This window comes from Zonotrichia leucophrys, chromosome 1 (assembly GCF_028769735.1).
Source record: "Zonotrichia leucophrys gambelii isolate GWCS_2022_RI chromosome 1, RI_Zleu_2.0, whole genome shotgun sequence".
Classification (NCBI taxonomy): domain Eukaryota; kingdom Metazoa; phylum Chordata; class Aves; order Passeriformes; family Passerellidae; genus Zonotrichia; species Zonotrichia leucophrys.
The window spans coordinates 52,902,664-52,925,402 of record NC_088169.1 but is presented as its reverse complement, the minus strand read 5'-3'; the positions used below and the strand labels follow the sequence as shown (position 1 = coordinate 52,925,402).

The 22,739-nt window shown below is 37.3% G+C and overlaps 1 protein-coding gene across 1 annotated transcript in view; it reads right to left on the bottom strand.

Moving 5' to 3' along the window:
- Positions 1–22,739, bottom strand: part of KLHL1 (kelch like family member 1) — a 190,584-nt gene that overhangs the window by 60,384 nt on the left and 107,461 nt on the right. The window contains exon 5 of the mRNA XM_064713523.1: positions 8,310–8,522. Within this exon, the coding sequence (XP_064569593.1) occupies positions 8,310–8,522 (213 nt within the window). The remainder of the gene's footprint in view (positions 1–8,309; positions 8,523–22,739) is intronic.

The following is a 22,739-nucleotide window of genomic DNA, read 5'->3' as shown; positions in this document are numbered from 1 at the left end:
ATGATCTTTAGTATTAGAAGTAGGCAAAAAAGATGGATAAGAAAACATCACAGATAGGGGATTGTATTTAATCTCCTTTTCCAGACAGTATATTTAATTTTTAAATATTACAAATGTTGAATAGGAAGAATTCTTTTAAGATATTCACAATCTCTGAAATGTTGATGACTCAACTAAAAAACTAGAAAAGGAAATGTGTACTATATTGTGCTTTTCTATTACACTGAATCAATCTAAGGAACAAGAAAGAAAGCAGAAAAGAACACTACACTACAAAAAATAGAGACTTAACATTATGGAAGGTAAGTCCAAGCCATTTCTTAGCCCTCCCTTTTTCCTTCCTTCTTTATTGAAGAGTGACTGATTTCAATGACATCAACAGCAATAATGGTTTTTTGCTTCTAAAACTACCTGTTAACACTTGCTGAAAGCAGTGACTGATCTTTGCCCTAATTACATTCAATAAGTTATATTTGCATGATCACTGGAGACATGGTTTATGGAACATCAACAATGAGCAATTCATGAGCCTTGCATAGCACTTCCTCTCCCCTGTCCATTTTTGGAGGGGAGGGTAGAGAGACATCCAGCCAGGAGCAACCCACGACAATATGATTGTCAATCTGACAGGCAGTAAGAGAGAAAAAGATATAAACCTGCCAAAAAATGACTACAGATCATATGACCTTGTAAAAACATAAGCAACAGGCAAAACATGTCTGCTCAAAATGGAAGACATCATTTTATGTGAATGTAACTGCAGTATGAATGCACTCATTTAAGAATGGTGCCATTTCAAAGGTCAAGGAAAGATATCCTCTTATTTATATGACCAGATCTTCTAATTGATTACTTGATATAGTCTAATTTATTCATAAATATGTGTTTTCACATGGACACAGCCTATACATTCTAGTGGGAATATGCATGAAACAAACTTTATAAAATTATTTTTCTAAGTATTTCACAACGCAGAATAGATTTAAGTGGCACAAGTTTGTATTTTATGACTATTTGAAAATGTGATTTAATTAGTGGAAATCCAGTCTTCCATTGAATAAATTTACCCCAAAATATTTAGCAGTGAACCATAAGCTCAGTATATAATGAGAAACTGAATAAAAAGTCAGGTAAGTTGACTGTGTGTGATATAGAGAAATAGTATTAAAGAATCATGTTGTCACACTTTTTTTATTTGAACAGCACCTTGTGACAGCTTCAAAGCATTTACTGAAACTTTACTGATATTTACCGGTATTTAATAAACTTTACTGATAATAAAATGCATTTGGAAATTAAGGTCACACAAAACTGTGTTCAGCAGTTATCATTTTCACTATTTACAAATGCTAACATGTCATTTATCTACACAAAAAAAATCCCAGCCATATTGACAAGAATTTTGGACAACTATCTAAAAGGCAAAAAAAAATCCTTTGGACTGTATCTTGCACACTGCATTGAAGTATCATCTTTATTCAGGTAAAGTATCAGCTGACAAGCTACATACACTGCCCGAGAAGCTGCTATGAAAAAGTAAAAAGCTAGCTTTACTGTATGATCTATATAAGAAAAGTAAAAACACAACAGTTCATCTTGTGTATACTGGCTATACTCAATTAATGTCATTATACAGGCAACTGAAATTTCCAGCCCAAATTTTTATTGCATTGATAACTTAAGAGAGGAATATGGATATCATCCTAGAAGCTTGCCAGAAATTCATTTGTTGAGGGCTGGGAACTTATTAATTCTTAAGGTAATTAATTTGTCTTTGTTTGCTTGATATTAACATAAATATTTCTTTAAAAATATTGCTTGGCTTAATTGGCTTAAGCCACTTGCACAAAACTAAGCATTTAGCACAAGTTGAGATGCCACAGGGTGTCTTAAGAATACACACAGAGCCAGTAAACAAAGTTGTGGATTTAGAAGGGAAAGCTCCTAGAAAAATTGCTTGGAGCCAGGTAGCATAATAAACCATGGGACTTCTCAAATCAGCACACAGGTTTGTTCCTTTGTGTTGGGAAGTGCACCAAATCTTCATTGCCTACAGTGAGAGATTAGGAATCTAGCTGATGTGGAGAAACCTGCACACATAGGTGAACAAGAAACTCACTCATACCTTCAGACTTTTCAGATCCAAGTTATAATCTCCTGGTATGCAATTATTTATAAATGTTTGAAAGAATTTACAGAATGTTGCAGAGGCTGACAACGTTTACAGACACCCTTAGGATTTACCCCCAACCTGTACGTAGGAACCAACCTTAAAGCCTAGAACTCAGGTGTGAGTTCTTATCAGCTGCACTTGTTTAGTGACACTGGAGACAGAGAACTGAGGAAGCCTCCCATTTCAAATTATCAATCACTCTGCTCTCAAAGACAAATTTAAAGATTGACTGACATAGAATGATACCCTCCATTTTTGCTAAGCAAAGGAACCTTCAATTGTTTTCTCTAGCTCAATATATGTTGAAAAGGTCAAAACTTAAAGAACCTGTCTTACAACTGCTTGGTTAATTGGGTTTTTTAGTAGCACAAATACTTCTTTGCCAAATGACAGCTGAGTTGTGGAAGGAATTTACAAGTTTACATAATCATGTCAGTTATCTAAGCTAAGATTTAAAGGGTTTCTACTCAATTACTACATGCAAATTCATATGCATTTTTAAGAGAATATACAGTCAGATGTAATGTGTGATTCTAAGCAGATTTTAGAGGCTCAGTTCTTCTTACAGTTTACCTACAGCATCACTGTAGAAATAAGAGAACTCATGTGGATCGGTTCACTTTCTCTCCAGTGGCTTACACGGTATTTAAGTACTTCATTTTATAAGGACTGCATTGTTTCTGCTTCTGGGCAAGAAATCTAATTTAGATACCTATAACAGATTCACTGGATCTGAGCCACAGTGTATTTAATACCCAAAGACTATGCATTATCCTACTGATGTGATTTGCAAGCCTCTGAAAATGATATTATTAAAAGTGTTATAGAGGAAAAGACAGTAATATCTCTGCTTTATGATATTTTTTAACTTTCCTAGTTAAACCAGTGATCTACTGTTACAGGCAGATGCAAATAACAGCATTTATAAGCCCAGTACACAGGTGGAATACAAATTAGCTATAACTTAAGCATTTCTATAAGGAAATATTTGTACTCTTTTCATCATGCACATCTTCACTTACAAACACTAAACATCCTCATCTTTACTGTCATGCTATTCTAGATACTCAGTATTATGTTAACTTCTCTTGCTTGCAAATTTCTTCAGCAGCCCAGGTGTCATTAGCAACTTCTCACACTCTTAAAAAACACCATAAAAATAATGTTTTGCCCAACAGAAGCTGCACACATCCTTGGCTCATGCTGCAGCGCCAACATGAACAGATACATTACACTGTGTACCGACAAAAAGCAGAAACCAGGTTTTTGTCTCAGTAAATGAGAATACATCATTAGTAATCAAAACAGACAGAGGCTCAACTATGCTGCTGCATTGCATTGAATGTTTCATGGTACAGCTTGAGTCAGGGAACAGGTGATTCAAACATAGAATAAATTATTGTCTTTTGGGAAAGATGGAGAGAAAGAAAAGGAGAGTTTAGTGTCATAGATATAATCTCTTTTGTGCTATTTGCTTTCATGGTCAGAAGTTAATGTTTCAGCTTCACCTGCAGACAAGGTTAGACTTTTGTCTACGCACAATTAGTGAGGATTTAGATGAACTGTTTTGCTCCCTGAGGGGTGGGAATGGCAATCCCTATATCACGCGTCATCAGGGAACTAGGTAAGAACACCTTCAACTGTTCTAATCATACTTTATTGTATACATCTTTCCACAACTATAGGTTTTCACTTCTAAGAAAACAGTTCCTAACCACATTCTACTACAAAAGAATTAAATAAATTCCTATGTATATTTGCGTATCCATGCATATGTGTGTGTGTAATCTATATTCATGGACTAATAGATGCTGTGGGGCACCCAGCCAGAAAGCAGCTTGGCAGAACAAGAGCCAGCACTGTGCCCTTGTCTCAGAAGGCAGGTGATATCTGGAGCTGCATTACCTGAAGTACTGTCAGTAAGTCAAGGAGAATGATTCTTCCCCTAGAATGAGCACTGGAGAGGCCAAATCAGGAGAGCTGTGTCCAATGCTAGACTCCTCAGTACAAGAGAGACATGAACATACTGCAGAGAATACAATGAAGGCTCACAAAGATGATGAAGGCACTGGAGCACCTCTCCTATAAAGGAATGCTGAGAGAGCTGGGTCAGCTTATCCCAGAAAAGAGGAGCCTTTGAGAAATCTTATTAATGTAAGATTCATATATACCTGAAGAGAAGGTGCATAAAGGAGAGATGCAGACTTTTTTCAGTGGTGCCCTGAGGATGAGAGTCAATGGGCACAAACTGAAACACAGGAGGCTTCCTCTGAACATCAGGAAACACTTTAATACGGTTAGGGTACTGAGCACTGGCAGAATCCTTGGAATTATTTAAAACTGTTTAGACAGAGTGCTGTGCAAATGGCTCTAGGTTATCTCTGCTTGAGCAGAAGTTTTGGAACAGAGGTTATTCAGAGGTTCCTTCCAACCTCAGGCATTCTGTCTTTTGATTCTGTGATTGTGTATATGTTTATCACATAATGTAAAAAAATACACACACACACCCCTTTAAATACATTATCTGTAGTGTTTCTGTATTGTTTTACATGTACTAATTTTGTTAGGGTTTTTTAACATTAATGGGTTTTATTTAAAATGCATTCAAAAATTGAAAATTGAGGAAAACAGTGGCACCATTCAGGCACAAAAGTAACATACTTTTTTGAAGAACTGAAAAAAGGTCCACATAAATACAGTTTTTGCTTTTTTCTTAATTGGCTTGTTAAGTTACTCTCTGTAAAAATGCTATCAAAAGTCACAGGAAAAATATTTTATAAGCTTGAATTAACAATTCAAAAAATGATCTAAAATACTTCAGCATTAATAAGGTATAAGGATGCCACCACATTTTTACTCTCCCCAAATCCCTTAAGAATAAAAATGAGCATAAATTATGCTTTCTGTACAGATGAACATTAAATATATGGAACATCTATTGAAAAGTGTTCTTATTATATTATCTGTTATATAATATTGCCTATTACATATATTATTACCTATTATAACATGAAATAAGTTCTTACATTGGGCAAGCCACCAGTCTTTCTTTTTTGACTTGAAGGAAGAGATAAAAACCATTTTAGTTTAGAAGACGGTTCCAAGAAAATCAAAGAAGCAAAAAAGTTTCTATGGCAACATTGCAGGTTCTATTATTTAATTTTCAGCTTCATGATAGTTTCCTTTTAACAAGTTAACACTGGCTTGCCTTCTCCTAAATTTATCTACTGGATTATGAGTTACAATGTTTAATATTGCACTGCTTAAGTCTGACTACATTGCCAATACAATTACTGCACCTTGAGAGTGAAATGAGGTATCATGGAAACTCAGACTATAAATTTAAACCTTCATTTTAAGTGGCTCTCAGTACAATCTTTCCAGTCAGTCAATAACTTCTGTAGTCTTTGACTTCCTCTTTTTTAAGTGAATTTAAAACTAAGGAATGAAAGTATTTGCTGTTTTTTATTTTTTTCCAAAGGTTTAATGATGAGCTGCTAATTTTGACCTGGCTTCTTTCCAGAGAAATCTTCAGTTAATTTTCATTGCAATGAAAATGACAGAGGGTGTTATTTAATATATATTTAAGTATAAACCAAAACAGAGAAAAAAAACCAAAAAAAACCAAAAACAAACCATTTTGTAATAAAATAGTAAAATTTCACTTTCAGTTCTCAATAATTTTTGTTGAAATTCTGTTATGTCTTAATTCTAATTTTGAAAAATACCTTACTCTTTTAGCATTACAGTTGATATATTTATGATGCAGTTCTCAATTACAGAGCAGCACCAGTGTATAAGACTCAATTTCTAGATTAAATTGAACAGAAAGTTCAAGAGAATTGCCGGTATTTTACTGTAAAATATTTATTTCTAAATTTCTTCATAAAGAGTTTTTAAACCTTTCTCTTTTCATGTAGCCAGCTCCCTAGTCACCTACCTCCTTGCTACATAAATGTAGCTCAGCAAAAGCCAAAACGTGTTACCAGGACTGTGTAAGAGACTGAAATGGTTGATGGCTTAAACATTGATAAAATCATTGGAGGACTTTTGCCCACTGTAGAAAACTGAAAAGATCCAGTTGTTCATCTGAGGCCATGAAAACCCACATCTCCCTAAATATGCCTGCTAACTGGAATTTGGACTGTGAGGGGAACTTGAGATGAGATAAAGGGGGCACCCCAGAAGTGACGCTGGAAGAGAGATGGGAATGTCAGTGGCTCAATCAATCAGGGACAAGCTGCTGATGTGCAAAGTAACCTCCTAGGTGCAGTGGGAGAGCACACCTGACACCTCAGGCTACAGCCTGTGGTGAACCAGGTAAGGACAGAGGCAAATCCTGGGAGGTGCACTGCTGTCTCTTTGCCCTTACTCAAGTGACTCAGCTGTGATAACTCCCCTTTGGGGAAGTACTGGACTATTCACAGGTAGCCTGAAGGTATCAATCTCTGCTGATGGCCATAATGGGTCTTAACGGACTCAAATTCATTGATGTAATAGGCATCTGTATCTTAGAAGGTGTCAAAAACTCCAGAAGTGTCCCATGACCAACATTACCTCATCCAGTTGAAATTCCCCACTCCAAGAGAGGTACCTGGGCTTTCCTACCTGAACTGAATATGAACCAAATAGCTTTCCTATGCTGTGGATTTCATTGGGATTTCCTCCATCACCTGGTGATCAAACCTGAAGTTGTCACTTTGACGAAGATGGTGACCATCACTTCAACAGACAGCAACAATTGCCTCAAACAAGTCTTGCCTTGAGGCCTGTGGGTGGTAAAGTCTTTCTAATCCTATGCCTTCCTTCTCTTTCTTAAACATTTTCTTAAGTGATATTTGTATGCTTTTATATTGCAACTAGTTATATACCTGTTTTTCTGTGCAATCAAATTGTTCTACAATAAAGCCTACATGTGTGTGTTTAAAAACAACAGTTATTCAGAGTTGTTTCACTCCCCAAGGGATCTATTAACAGGATGGGTTACTCTCATCTTCTGTTTCATCAATAAGTGCAAAATACAGCACATTATCAGCTGTCATGAAGAAAGTTCACTCCACTCCAGCCAGGCCCAGTACACTAACTGAAAGGAGAACTGAGTGTATGGAATTATGGAAAAGAATTGCTACTTAGTTCTCTGGGAAAAGGGAAAAAAAAAAAAAGGAACTGAAGCATGGAGATCCAAATGACTGCCAATGGTCAACTAGGTAACTAGGCTGCAGGCTGCTCACTCACTCAAATCAGGGCTTCTGCCAACATTGGATTTAGTGATCTGGCCTAGCTAATTCAGGAAAACCTTCAATGAAGAAGGTCACTTGGCCTTTAAAAAACTGCTTCATTTGTTCACTGCATTCCAAGTGATTCCTCCCCAAGCCAATGTCCAACATGAACTGTCCATGCTACAAGTTAGTTTGTCTCTTACACTTTGTGATGTGCTCAGGAATGTGGTTCCATGATCTTACCTTCAGGTCTTAAGCTGCTATTAGCTCATTGCTTAGCCTCCTTTTCACTAGTTTGAACAAGCCCACTTCTGCTTCTTCTTTCTAGACATACCATCTTGGTAGCCCACCCCTGAATCTTCTCCAATTTTTTCCTATGCCTTTCAAATCATGGGGTACAAAATTGGAAACGATTGTGTAGGTGCAGCCTCAGCAGCACCAGGTATTATGAGAATAATTACTTCATATTGCCTGGTGACAGAATTTTTTGTGTTGTAAAACAATACAGAGTTTTCTTAATTCATACTGTTGACTTATCCTCAGCCTGGTATCTGTATAAATCCCAAGTGTTTGGAGTTTTTTATTGTTGGTTTGTTTGTTCTGTTTTGTTGGTTTTTCTGAGAATATTTATTATTCTACCTGTTTTTTCTTAGCATGTTTGAAAATCTGCAGTTACTCCTCCTCAGTTTCACAACTCTGCCCTTCTTGTGAATGTATTGGTCCAATCCTCAAGTTTATTGAGATCACCCTCTGTAAAAGGTTGCCACAAATTTTTTCTGATTCTGAACAGTTTTGTTTTTAAACACACAGTGTGTTCAGAAATTGAAGATTATAAACTGAGAGAGTTTTCACAAGCACACAATAACAATGATGTTCTTGTTGTTATTATGGTAATGGTTACATAATTTTAAAAATACCTGAGGTGGAAGGAGTGGTAATCTGATATAAGCAAGCAGCATACTTAGGTCATTGCATCGCCTCTGCATATCATATTTCACCCACATCATTAAGGCATGGAAAATGGTCTCTTCATCAGGAACATTCACATCATCACTGGCAAGAAGTTTATGGAGTTCTTCAGCAGGTAGAAGTAAAAATTCTTGATTTCTTATAACTTCCATTATATTCTCCTGAGAAAAGAAAAATATTTCAGATTCAGTAATACTGCAAGAAAATTAAAAACCATGTTAAAGCTAATAAACCAAAGGATTAGTCAATATCTGCCATACACAGATATGGGTAATGCTTTACCATATCCTTGCAGCTCATGAGAAAAACAAAACATAAATTATTAGAGTTCAACAGCTATAGTTGCAATTCATATATAAATATATTTCAAAAACAAGATGAGGATTATATGATAATATCATAATTAAAATTGTCAGAATTAGTAAAGGCTATTGTTTGAAATTTTTATAAACTCAGCTGTAATTGAGTTTATATTGTAAGCCTTTACATACTCATACTATGAGTATGTAATATATATTGTAAGTCTTTACATACTCATACTACATTTTCCAGGATATTTTCACTGTCTTTCTTTCACTATTTCTTAAATAACTTGTCAGTCATATAGTTGTATTATGAATATCTAGATTTCTGTCTACACATATGACGAGGCTGAGGGGACCATCAACATAATGAATTAAAGATTATTTTTTGACATTGTTCAGAACAGATCTTTAATATCTAGTTATCATGCAAATAAATAGTTTGCAGCAATTAAGATCTCACAGTATTGAGAACTATTGTACTGTTGCAGTTTAGGAACTGTACTCCCCAGTTCAGTGCCCCCACTGAGACTCTCCAAACCACTGACACTCTCTTGCTCTCCTGCTTTTCCCCTCACCCTTCCACACTGCAGCGGGCTGGAGAGGAAAATTGGAGGCACAAAAGGTAAAGCTCACTGGTTGAGATAGGAACAATTTGCAAGAAAGAGCAATGGGGTAAGGAAACAAGGAGTAACAGGAACCTTACTAATGACAGATATAAGAAAGGAAACGATTCCCACAGAAGCACAGCCCTCACACCCACTCCCCCATCCCCAAGAGACAACACCAGATGGATCCCTCTGTCGCATTTACTCAACCAGAAAGAATCCCTGGAAGAGACCTTTCTCCCCCCTTCCATCAATGACATCAGGTTTTACAGACTAACCTCTGTGTCCTAGTTATGCCTCACTCCTGGCTACTTCAAAAAAAATTGGACAGAATCAGGACAAATAAAAATAGGAATAACTAAAAACCTTTAAATAAAACCCCTATAAACTACATTAAAAAACTAAAAACAAACAAAAAACAACAAACAAACCCCCCAAAAAAGCATTGCATTTAGTTGGCTGAATCCTAAGGACTGAATTAAACCCTCCTTGAACTACCTACTCTACATCAACAGGACACAGTAGAATCATAATTCTACAGATATTTTTTCTCCAAATACTTCTTTTACGGTGTTTTATCTCCATGGAGAAATTGTAAGTGTGTTTTCATATTCTCAATTTATAGACAGAAAGAAAGAGAAGTAATTGAAGACTGGAGGTGAAAAAAATAAAAAAAACAAACTAACTAAATTTTTATGTAAACTGAAAAAGCAAAAAGCAGTATTGGGAACAGTAAGTTGCAACATCTAATTTCTGAAAAATAATAATTAATTTTGTTATGCTGTTTTGGATAGAATTTTTAAGATGAGAAGTGGGAAAGAATGACAAAACATCAGTCAAGGAGGACTTAAATGTAAGAACATCAAAACTGAGGGAAATGGATTATTCCACTGTTATACCCTCTAAATTCAGTTTTTAGCATATCAAAATCCAACCAATGTTGCCTACAATTGCTTGATTGCGTCTCATCGAGGGGAAAGACTGACTGGTCATCAAAACTGAAATAGAAGACATTATAACAAATACAAGAAAATAATGTGCAAAACTTACAAAAACAGAAGTATACTCCAAATCTAGTAGGTCATATGCTGTCCTTTCCTGACTTATTCAATAGAAGGAAACTCTTATTTTAATTCTCCAAATTCATACTTTTTGAAATGTATTGTTTAAACATATTTATTTAAAATTAACTGCATATTATTTTATATATGGCAGCAGAAATTAATATTGCAGACATAGACACGACAAAATAATGAGATAGAAGTTTCTTGAAATTTGTAATGTAATTACAGATAAAATGCATAAGCACAGATAAAATAAATTTGACAAAGTTGAAAATTATGTTTATTATTATAACTGAATGGTTTGATACGTACAGCTTAACTCAATGTGTTGCTTTTTAACTCAACATATATAGGATGCTGACACAACAGAAAATGAAAGATATATATGTGGTCATGATGTATATTGACCATGTTGTTAGGCTATCTTAACATAATTGATAATTAGATCAAAACATGACTCAATTATTTTTAAAATTACTACATTAAATGTCAATAGGTCCCTAAAAATGTAGATTTTTCTGAAATGAGGTTTTAAACCATTACCTCCTGAAAAAGTTTAAACTGTGTGCATCTAGAACATTTTAGGATAGCTTGGAAATATAAGGGAACTAGTTTGCAGGGAGGCACTTAACCACAAGCTGGCTTAATTCATTTTAATTAAAAAGTCAAAACTCACAAGATCTCATTGCACTTCTCAATAAAATGATTTATAAGACAAAGTTTAATTAAGTCTGGTTCAACTGACATTAAATCCCATTATAAAAAAAAAGAAATAACTCTACCTCTTAATAGGAACCAACATCAAACTTTGCAACAGTATATTAATCCAAAGACCTAATACTATAGAGTAGAATTGTGATGGTGGAACATTTCATGAACCCACAGAATTAATTTATTAAGAGTAACATTCCAAGCAGGAGTTTTAAATTCAGAACAATAATTTTAGATTTGATAAGGGTTTCTTTTGGTCATCTTAAATTGTATTTTATCTGCATACATGCTTAAAGAGAACTTATCCCAGCCTCTGTACTGATTGCAGAATCAAACAGAGTTTTCAGACAAAACATATAAGCTCAAATCTCTTTTTCTAAACATCTGGACTTACATGATTTTCATGTTACATGGGCATGAGTATTTCAGAAAATAAAAATATAGATTATGTTTTATATCTATAATATGCCATATATATTATAAATATACCATATGTATTCTTATATATAATATAAATGTAATATACATAATTCTGATTTATATATAGAATCCAGGTTTTTGATCTTCTGACGTAAAAACTCTTTCCTTCAACTTATTAGCATTTCCTGAACTGACTAATGAATTTTAAATCTTCCTAGATAATATTTTAACTCCTTGAGGTTCGTTTCATCTGGAGCAGCAAAGCATATTTCAATGGCTAGCTGTTCTACCACAAAAATTTCTCATATGCTCATTGTGGGAAAATATCCTTTTTATTTTTTTTTAATATGACTAGTCTTCTTTTTTGCACTTAAGGGAAGAGGATTCAACAGATATATGTGATATCTTTTCAGAATACATTAAATAAATTTTAAATTCCCCTGATATTAAGATGCAAGGTATGAATTGAGGTACACAGTTATGAAATCACAGATTCATTACAGCTGGAAAAGACTTAAGGTCATCTAGTTCAATCTTTAATCTAACACTGCCATCTTCGCCACTAAACCATGTCCCAGGTACCGTATCTAGATGTTTTTTGAATACTTCCAGGGATGGTGATTCCACACTATGATCACTCCTTCAGGGAAGAAATTTTTCCTAATATCTAACGGCATTTTCCCTTGGCAAAGTGGAGGCCATTTCCTCTCATCCTGCTCTAGTGAAGTGCTTTCAGGAATGCCTAGGGCCTCATGGGAAGATAAACCTTTATTATGGGAACCAGGGTACTGAACCTTTAAGCATGCCAAAGATTATGTGACAGAGTTGGATGAGCATCCAGGACCTGTAATTTTTGACTCTAAGACTTTAAAGAGGCTTTGTGGATCGGTCTTCACCATCTCATAAGTCTTATAAGATGCACTGGATCTGCTCTGCATGCATCATTCACGTAGCCTTTCAATGTTTTAATTAAGTGGAGTAGTAGATTGCTATTTTTAATTCAGAAAATGTAACTTACAGTAGAAAGTATGACAGTCTCTGAACCCACCTGGAAAAAGCTGTGTCACTTGATTGCTCTTCCACTTTCTAAAAATGACCATGCAGTAACCATTGCTGTGGGGTTATAGCATTTGAATGGTATAGCCGCTTCACTTTTAAACCTTTTTAGCAGTACACAAGGTTAGCCTTAAATAAGCATAAAATATTAGAACAGCAGAGCCATATAAACAAAACATATCTATGTTTAATGGTAGATAGGCAATTGCCCAAGTATCTAGTAGATTGTGCATCATAGGAACATTAAGGCGCTAATAAAATTAAACTATTGCCAAAAGGAATTTAATGCCATATGTCTTTATAATGATGACACTAACACAATTAAATTAGATTTTTTTTTTATTCTTAACTTGTAATGATTATTATTCCACATGGAATCAAATTATCTTGCAAAAACTAGTTTTCATTGATGGTTATGTCATTGATTTCAGTAATCAGCATGTATCAGTTATAATTAAGAACCTGAAAAATATTAAATAATTTCATTTGTTGACAAAGAATGTCATATTCTGAGAGTGTTATTCAGAACCTGTTACATCAGAGTTACCAAAGAGGTAAAATGTTTAGTGGTGTTTTGGTTTTGGGTGTAGGGGTCTTATTTAAAATGTTTTATATTGTTGTAATTTGGATGCTGTGACTTTAACAATTAAAAAATTAAAATCACATAAACTTATGCCAAAAAATAGATATCCATATACTAGGCTTTCATTTATTACACACCTAATGTGTATAATATTTTATGCTCATACTACTTTTAGTTTAGAACTTAAGTTTTCATGAGAATATTTAAATAAATGAATAAATAGTGCATCTGATTTTCATATTAAATCATACTGGCATCATACTTTCTGAAGTGATAAGATGTGAAAGAAAATTTTGATTTTGGTCAATTCCCAAATTATTTCAGTCTGAAATTATTGCTGCTGTGCTACACTGAATTCACATCTCTTGTTCTTATGCTGCATTTTCTGTATCAGGTGTGTTTCATATAAGACTACACCTCCTTTACAATACTGTGTAACTTCTTCCCTAAGGAGAATGGACTTTTCAGTCCATTATGAACTCCCATTAGACAAAGGACCAGTACTTATTAATATGCTTATGGTCTGGCTCTCTAGCCAAATCCCAGATTCCATCTGGAAACCTGAATCTGGGATCCTGAATCTCTAACCAAATCTCGGACTTCATCTGAGAGTGAGCTCCATCTGACCTATGTAATCCAAAGAGCTATGTTTCTTCCAGCACCAGATGCCAGCCTGGTAACATCACTACAAAAGGGGTGTGAAGGATGAATTTGTTCAAAGGACAGTGGAAAGAGATTTTATGTACCTGTGTAACCTCCTCCTTCAACTTTGCCAGTGGGAAGAGAGATAACCAAGTGCTGCGTTTGGGGAGAGAAGACAGCAAGTTAAGGATAGAAAGACTGTGACTATGGGTGCAATCTCATACAGCATACTGAAATCTTAGTATGAGACTTCTAGATAACTAAGTTAGACTTTCACAATCTAAAAAATGTATTTTTTACTTGCATCTTTTGATTTAATTAAAAAAATAATAATAGTAGAGTTTAGGGTATGAGGCTGCAGAATTAGCCATATTATAGTCTAATTCATTGTGAATATGATATGGCATTCTGGGATTTCACACTCTAAGGATAGCTCACAATCAGTTGCTCATAGACATTAGCTGATATGCTGGTTTATTATGATAAACTGTCTGAAACTTTCAAGCTATGTTAGAATGATTAACATTTTTTTCCTGTATTGGTGAAGGATATTGTCTCACACCGTGCATATATTCTTTTTCACATCTAAGAAGATTCAAGAAGCCTAAACCTGTTCACAAAACAGGCACAATTTGCTAGATGGATGAGGACATCTTGCTCCCCCTGACTTAAAAAATCTTCCAACACCATCCTGGAAGGTCCTGCATCCTACAAACCCTGGAACTTCTTGGGATTAGGTCTTTATGTATGCATGACATTTTCTTCTTACCATGGTATCTAGGAAAACCAAAACTCTAGCAGCCTGTAAACCAATTCATTATTAATTACTTCATCCATCTTTTCCCTTCCTTCCTTCCTTCCTTCCTTCCTTCCTTCCTTCCTTCCTTCCTTCCTTCCTTCCTTCCTTCCTTCCTTCCTTCCTTCCTTCCTTCCTTCCTTCCTTCCTTCCTTCCTTCCTTCCTTCCTTCCTTCCTTCCTTCCTTCCTTCCTTCCTTCCTTCCTTCCTCTTTCTTGGGCCTTCCTTCGCTTTCACCTTCCCACTTCCTTCGCACACTTCCTTCCTTCCTCCACTTCCTTCCGCCACCCTTCCTTCCTTCCTTCCTTTCCTTCCTTCCTTCCTTCCTTCCTTCCCCCCCTTCCTTCCTTCCTTCCTTCCTTCCTTCCTTCCTTCCTTCCTTCCTTCCTTCCTTCCTTCCTTCCTTCCTTCCTTCCTTCCTTCCTTCCTTCCTTCCTTCCTTCCTTCCTTCCTTCCTTCCTTCCTTCCTTCCTTCCTTCCTTCCTTCCTTCCTTCCTTCCGCCACTTCCTTCCTTCCTTCCTTCCTTCCTTCCTTCCTTCCTTCCTTCCTTCCTTCCTTCCTTCCTTCCTTCCTTCCTTCCTTCCTTCCTTCCTTCCTTCCTTCCTTCCTTCCTTCCTTCCTTCCTTCCTTCCTTCCTTCCTTCCTTCCGCCACTTCCTTCCGCCACTTCCTTCCGCCACTTCCTTCCGCCACTTCCTTCCGCCACTTCCTTCCGCCACTTCCTTCCGCCACTTCCTTCCGCCACTTCCTTCCTTCCGCCACTTCCTTCCTTCCGCCACTTCCTTCCTTCCGCCCCTTCCTTCCGCCCCTTCCTTCCCTCCCTTCCTTCCGCCACTTCCTTCCGCCACTTCGCCACTTCCTTCCTTCCGCCACTTCCTTCCTTCCCCACTTCCTTCCTTCCTTCCTTCCTTCCCCTTCCTTCCTTCCCCCTTCCTTCCTTCCTTCCTTCCTTCCGCCACTTCCGCCACTTCGCACTTCCCCTTCCCCACTTCCTTCGCACTTCCTTCCGCACTTCCTTCCTTCCTTCCTTTTTTGGGGGGTCTTTATTATTGCTTGTTCACCTTTCCAAAATAAAGTTACTAGAATGAGGGAGCACAGCTTGGGGAACTAAAATACCTAAAAAATACTGAGGGCAAGAGGCCGATCCATCAGGTCAATGCACTGCTCTGAGGCTGGTGCAAGCAGAAAAATCTGGGGGTTGCACCCCCCAGGTGATGGGATGATCAACACTTCGTCTATTGACATCTCATGAGTCTACTGACACTTTTGGCCCAGTCCCAGGGATTTGACATCAAGTGAAACCTGTTGGGATGAGTGCTGTGACTGGAGTGCCCTGTTGGATGGTTCCAGGCTCTGCAGGAGTGAAAGGCAGAGCAGAAGAGACAGAGTCGTGACACTGTGTGCAACAGAAGGGTTAGAATGTATGGAGCTCACAGCTGGCAACAGCACAGTTGAAAGCCTCAAGGGGAGAATTAAGGGGAAACCAGATACTTCAGATGTCACCATAGGAGTCTATTACAGACCTCCTAGCCAGGATGATGATGCTGATGGATTCTCCTTTGAAAACTTAAAGGGACATTTCCAAGTCAACTATCCTAGATTTCAACTTGCCACAACTAACTGGGTTCATCACACAGCTGGTATAACCCAGGCAGGAAGGTTCCTAAAATGCCTAGATGAGAACTTTATGGAGCAGGTCCTAGGGAAGCTTACTTGAAAAGATGTCATCTTTTACATCAGACTGATGACCTGTTTCTAGTAGGGGGTCCACATGGCTCCATCTTAGGCCATGTGCTCTTCCACTTCTTCAGAAATTACTTGGACACTGGACTGGGAGGGACATTAAGCAAGGTCACAGATTATACAAAATTGAGAGGAGCTGTTGACTCCCTCAAAGGCAGAGAAGCCCTGCAGAGAGACCTTGACAAGTCAGAGGACTGGGCAATCACCAATTGCATGAAGTTCAACAAGAGGAAGTGCCTGTTCCTGGGATGGGGTAACTCTGGATGTACAGACAGACAGACAGACAGACAGGGGAATTAGAAGCTGGAGAGCAGTGACATGGAAAGGACCTGGGGGTCCTGGTCAATGGCAATTTGAATGTCAGCAGTGCCCTGACAGCCAGGAGGGCAAACCCTGGGTGCATCAGGCACAGCATCACAGCTGGGCAAGGGAGGGGATTGTCCCACTCTGCTCTGCACTGGGGTGGCCTCACCTCAAGTGCTGATGACAGTTTTGGGCATCACAATATAAGATACTAAGCCGTTAGAGAGCATCCAGAGGAGGATAATAAGGATGGTGATTGAGGGAAAGGCTGTATGAGGACTGGCTGAGGTTACTTGGTCTGTTTAGCCTGGAGAAGACTGAGAGGAGGCATCATTGCAGTTACAACTTCCCCATGAACGGAAGAGGAGGGGCTGGTACTGATGTGGTGGCAGTGACAGGACCTGAAGGAACAGCCAGAAATTGCATTGGGGAGGTTTAGGTTGGAGAGTAGGAAAAGATTCTCCACCTAGATGGTGTTTAGGCAGTGGAACAGACTCCGCAGGGTAGTGGTGAAAACACTAAACCTGACAGAGTTCAAGAAGCTCTTAGGTACATGGTGTGACTCCTGGGAACTGTCCTGTGCAGTTGTACTAAATGATCCCTGAGATCCCCTTTCGACTTAACATATTCTATGATTCTGTTCTCTGACTTGAATTGGCCCAGATTGATTTATTTGTCATCAGAAAGGTTCACAGCACAATTTCAAGTAAATAGCAGAAGAGATCAGTACTGTGAATCATCCAGAGACACTTTGGATTTAAAAGGCTGCAAGTAGCAAAAATACAGAATCACAGTGCAAATAGTCACAATGATGCAGTATTGTATAGTCTGGGTACATACTGGTACTGACTCTGGTGATTGTCTAGTTTTGCTGTTACTTGTCTAAGATTTACCCCTAGCACTTCCCAAGTATGGAAAATACGAGCTGTTTAAATTGTGCTGTTTCCACAGCAGGAATGCAACCCTTCTCACGTAGATAACAGAATGACAATTTTCTGGGTTTAAATTATAACACTTCAGGAAAGTAGTCACCATGACAATCTCAGTTTCTTACTTTCCTAGCACAATATTTCGTTCTTTCCTACTGTACTGCTTTTGGCTGTGATGGAGCTCATTTTCTTAGCTGATGCAGTGCTGCTTTTTGCACTCAGTACGAGAATAATGTTGATAACATGTTGATTTATGGTAATGTTGATTTATGTAAAAGGTGAGCATATTTATGTCCTAATAGAGCCCCTGTCTTGTTTATACTGATTACAGACACAGAAGAGGAAAACAAGGAATATGGAGGGTAACAAGTCTAACAGAAAACTCACATAAATTAAATCTGATTAAAAGAAAACAGAAATCAGAAAAAAAAAGTATTTCTTGCTGCTAAAGCATTCAGCTCTGGAACAGATTTCCAGAGGGTAGGATGGGAACATGACTGTTAGAACCAGTGTAATAACATAGGATACAGTTTACAAAAGGAAAGGTTGGAAAGGTCCCCCAGTCCAACTTCTCTGGTCAAGCAGGGTTATCCTAGAGCATATTTCACAGGATTTTGTCCATATGTTTCTTAAATATCTCCAATGAGGGAGACTCCACAAGCTCTCTGGACAACCTCCTCAAATGCATGGTGACCTGCACAGTAAGGAAGTTCTTTCTCATATTTAGGGAACATTTTGCTAATCAATTTCTGTCCATTACCTCTTGTCCTATTGTTTGACACCATATCATTGACTCTCCCTTATCATATTTATATACATTGATGAGGTCCTCTTTCAGCTGTCTCTTCCCCAAAGCTGAGTAGGCCCAACTCCTCAACCTTTCCTTATAACAGAGATGTTCATCATCTTCAGAGCCCTCTGCTGGACTTGCTCCTGGAGCTCCATGTCTCTCTTGTAATGAGAAGCCCAGACTGGAAACAGCACTCCAGGTGTGGCTTCACCAGGGCTGAGTAGAGGAGAAGCATCACTTCCCTTGACCTGCTCACAATGCTCTTCCTAATGCATCCCAGGATTCCGTTGGCCCTCTTGGCCACAAGAGCTCACTGCCAGCTCATGGACAGCTTGTTGTCCATCAGGACCCGCAGGTCCTCTTCATGTCCTGAGAGTTGCTTTGCAGCAGGTCAGTCCCCAGCCTGTACTGGTGCACAAAGTTATTACTATACAGGTGCAGGACCCTGTTTTGCCCTTGATGGATTTCAGACAGTTCCTCTCTCCAGCCTGTCCAGGTGCTTCTGAAGGGCTGCACAACTCTCTAGAGTGTCAGCAATTCCTTTCAGCTTTGTGTTAAAACAGTTTCTCAAAGCAGGAAGCTGCCTTGGAACCCCTTTCAGTTTTTGTTTCAACCCAGTTACCCTTCTGTTGAGCCTAATAATATCTGATTCACTGAAAATTTCTTCCTATAAAAGCATCAACTCAAACACATATGGAGATGGATAATTTGCCACTTTCACAGTAGCTTTCAGAAGCAATCATTCTGAACATTAAAATGTATGTCTAATACCCCATTTGAACTTGTCTGTCTTCTACTCATACATACTGGTTCTTATTATGAATTTCTCAGTCTGATTGATGAGCCCATTAGCACCAAAACTTAAAAGCCACAAAATAATCTCTTGGGTCTTTAATAACTCAAAGGGGCTGAGTGGTTATGGCCTTGCTTTTACATTTCATTCACAGTCTGTAACTGTTGTAATGCTCAGGAGTGAAAACAGGATACTTAATCATTAGCACTATTCTTTGTGGTAGCACCTAAAAATACACTTGTAATCTCATAATCATCCATTGACCTATTCTGGCCCTACTTAGCCTTGAAATGTGATGGAATACAGCACAAAGCAAGGGCTGAAGGATATGCAAGATCATGTCCATAAAAAAGCCTCAACTTTAATAAAAGAATAATAAATACAGTAATTAAGATAGTATTTCAAAAGGAAATTGGAACATCAGTCAGCACTGGAGTGATTTTTTTTTGTATTCCTGTTCTTAGGACTTGAATTAAAAACAGGTAGCCATTACAATCAAAATGCATTCATGGGTAATTGCAAGATCATACAGAAAAAATGCTTTTCTCTGTGACTCTCCACACCACAAAGGTTTGCAACCATATTTTTTCTTTTACCTTCACTATGCATCTCAAAGCTTATGTATTTTGTGTCATGTCATGTAAATGGTTTCTGGAGAATGTTTCAGTTAAAGTTTTGTTTGAGGAGTGAAATATTTACAAATGGTAGTTTATGTTAGTATTTCCTATACGGTAGTCATTTTAACTGAAACCAAATATTTAAAATATCATATCAGAGACACATGAAAACGTTAACATTTCTTAATAATTTATAGTAAATCACTGTACTGAAAATGTATATACCAGCCAAGAGCATTCTAGGAAACAAAAAAAAAAAAAAAAAAAAAAAAAAAAAAAAAAACCCGCTGCAGGGAAAAGATAAAGTTAAGGAAAGGCCTGAGTTATGTGCCTGAATCATTCCCTGATATGCTTTCTTTTCTGATGCTGAACTCAGATTCATCTTTCAACTAGCATCCAGCATAAACTGAAGCATTCCTGAGAATTTTAGTATGAAAAAGAGAATATATTTCAAATTAAACAAACATCAGGACACAAACATGATTCTGGGAAAGAACCACGGAAAGGGGACTGAAACGGGACTTTCAGCTGAAAGGGGACCTCCAAAGATTTTCACAGTTTAAGCAATTTTTAAGAAACTCATATGGTAATCATTTTCTGACAGCACTTACCATCTTCAAGCACATTATTAAATCCAGGATAATGCTCAAGAATCAGTATCATGATACAAATTCAATTAAGATAGGCCCTCTTTTAGATGACTGAAATTTTTGTACTCCACAATATTTCACAAAATAGAATGATTCACATGAAGATGTCTGACCATTAACAATGGAATTTCCACACTCATTCCAACAAAATTATGGTATATAATGTAAAACAAGCACTGGATTTAAGTGATTGTCAAGATAAAAGGATGCTGAAAACTTGTCACATTAAGTTGTTTAATAAAACACTTAAAAAAAACTATTAAATGAATGCTGAAAATATATTAATCTACTGTGTAAATCTCAAAAGACAAATTTCAGACTGAAATTAAATTGTAAAACATTTGTCACCCTGCGCATAATATTGATTATACTGACAGTTATTCTTGTTTTATTGCTGCTTTGAAAATCACAAATTTGGAGGGAACAGATATTATGTTTCACTCTTTCCAGGAGTGTAAGTTAACATCAAATAATCTCATGCTGTCAACTAAATGTAATGCACATTAATTTCTTAGTGTAAGTTCTTTATTTGTAAAGGGAAGGAGACAAAGAGAACTTTATAGCTGTGGCTTGCTGTTGATTTTTTAGGAGTTTTTTTCATTAGCCTGTGTTCAAGTTCATAGAAATAAAGAATCATTAAGGTTTGAAAAGTTCTGTAAAATTATTGAATCCAACCCAGCACCACTAAAACAAATCCCCAAGAGCCATATCCATGCACCTTCTTCACACTTCCAGGGTAATGATTCCATCACTTACCTGGGTAGCTTATTTCAATGTTTGAGCACTCTTACAGTGAAGAATGTTTTCCTAATATTTGATGTAAACCTCCCCTCTTGCAACTTGAGGCCACTTCCTCTTGTCCTGCCACTTGTTACTTTGGAAAGAGATGGATGCCCTCCTCACAGAAACCTCTTTTCCGGTGAGCTGCAGAGTGTGCTAAGGTATCCCTGAGCCTCCTTCATTCCAGGAACCCCGGATCTCTCAGACACTACTCATAACATTTGTGCTCCAGACCCTTTCCCAGCTCCTTCCCTGGACATGCCTCAGGTCCTCAGCGTCCTTCTTGTAGTGAGGGGCCCAAAACTGAGCATGGCATTTAAAGTGGGGCCTCAGCAAGTACAGCGGGGCAATCCCTGCCCAGGTCCTGCTGGCCACACTGTTGCTGATACAAGCCAGGATGCCACTGGCTTTCTCAGCCACCTGGGCACAGACTGGATCATGTTCAGCTGGCTGTTGACCAGCAGGCCCAGGTTCTCCTCCGCTGAGCAGCTTTTCAGCCACTCTTCCTCAAGACAGTAGTGCTGAATGAGATTGTTTTGAACCAAGGGCAGGACCCAACACAAACAGATACACAAGTTTTTTTTCTGTAAATAAACAGAAACTATTACATGATTTTTACATTTGAAATTATGCTACCTTAGACAGCAGAACAGAAATGGAAACATTTTTCAAAATTAAGAATTTGCAATGACATGACGATTTGTTAAATTTGTAGTAACGGATCTTCTGATTCTCTTACGCTTTAGAAGCTACCCATTATATTTAAAATTGTATTTATTCAGATAAACTTATTGATAGCTGATTAAGTCTTGCACAGAATTTAGATTTCTAGGTGATACACAGTGTTTAAATGCTTATGGGACATAAAAAGGGATGCATGGGCTTAGAGCAAGAGATACACTTGTGACCAGTGACCAAATGTAATTCAGAAAATGATTAGAAGGAGATTAAATGATAGAATATTCTATCTTCTCCATGTATTACAGATTTTGAAATCACAGGTAGTGATTTCCTGTATGAGATGCTTAGAAGGTCTTTGGGATGATTTCTTCAATTTAAGTACATGCCCATAAAAGGCACATATTCATTTTTTGCTGTTGTTTTGCTTTTAAACCTGTGGCTCAAATAGAATTGATGAAATCTCCATTCTTGACTTGAGGGAAATAATATCCCATTCTCTCTTTCAAGGTCACTTCTGTCTTAAGTGTCTATTAAAGTCTCTCCAGTAAAGTTTTTTCTTAGTAAGAAAGATACTGCAAAACAAATACAACCTTATTTCAGCTAACTTTGAATTTTACTGAAAACTTGGAAGTGTTGATAAACTCTGGAAGTTCTTGCCTCTTTTCAATTTTAGTTAAAAATAAAACCAGACAGCAGGAGATACTATTCTGCAGTTCTGCTTCATTGTACAGCAACATTCTGAATGAAAACGAATCAAAGTATCTGTATTTTCACACATACACACTTGCTCCAGCAGGTACTTGAGAAAACTCTTTAATAAGAGGTATTGAATTCCAAAATATATTTTGGATTTCACTTCTTAAAAGGAAGATGTTTTTACCAAGCATACAATACATAAAGCAGTTGCAGT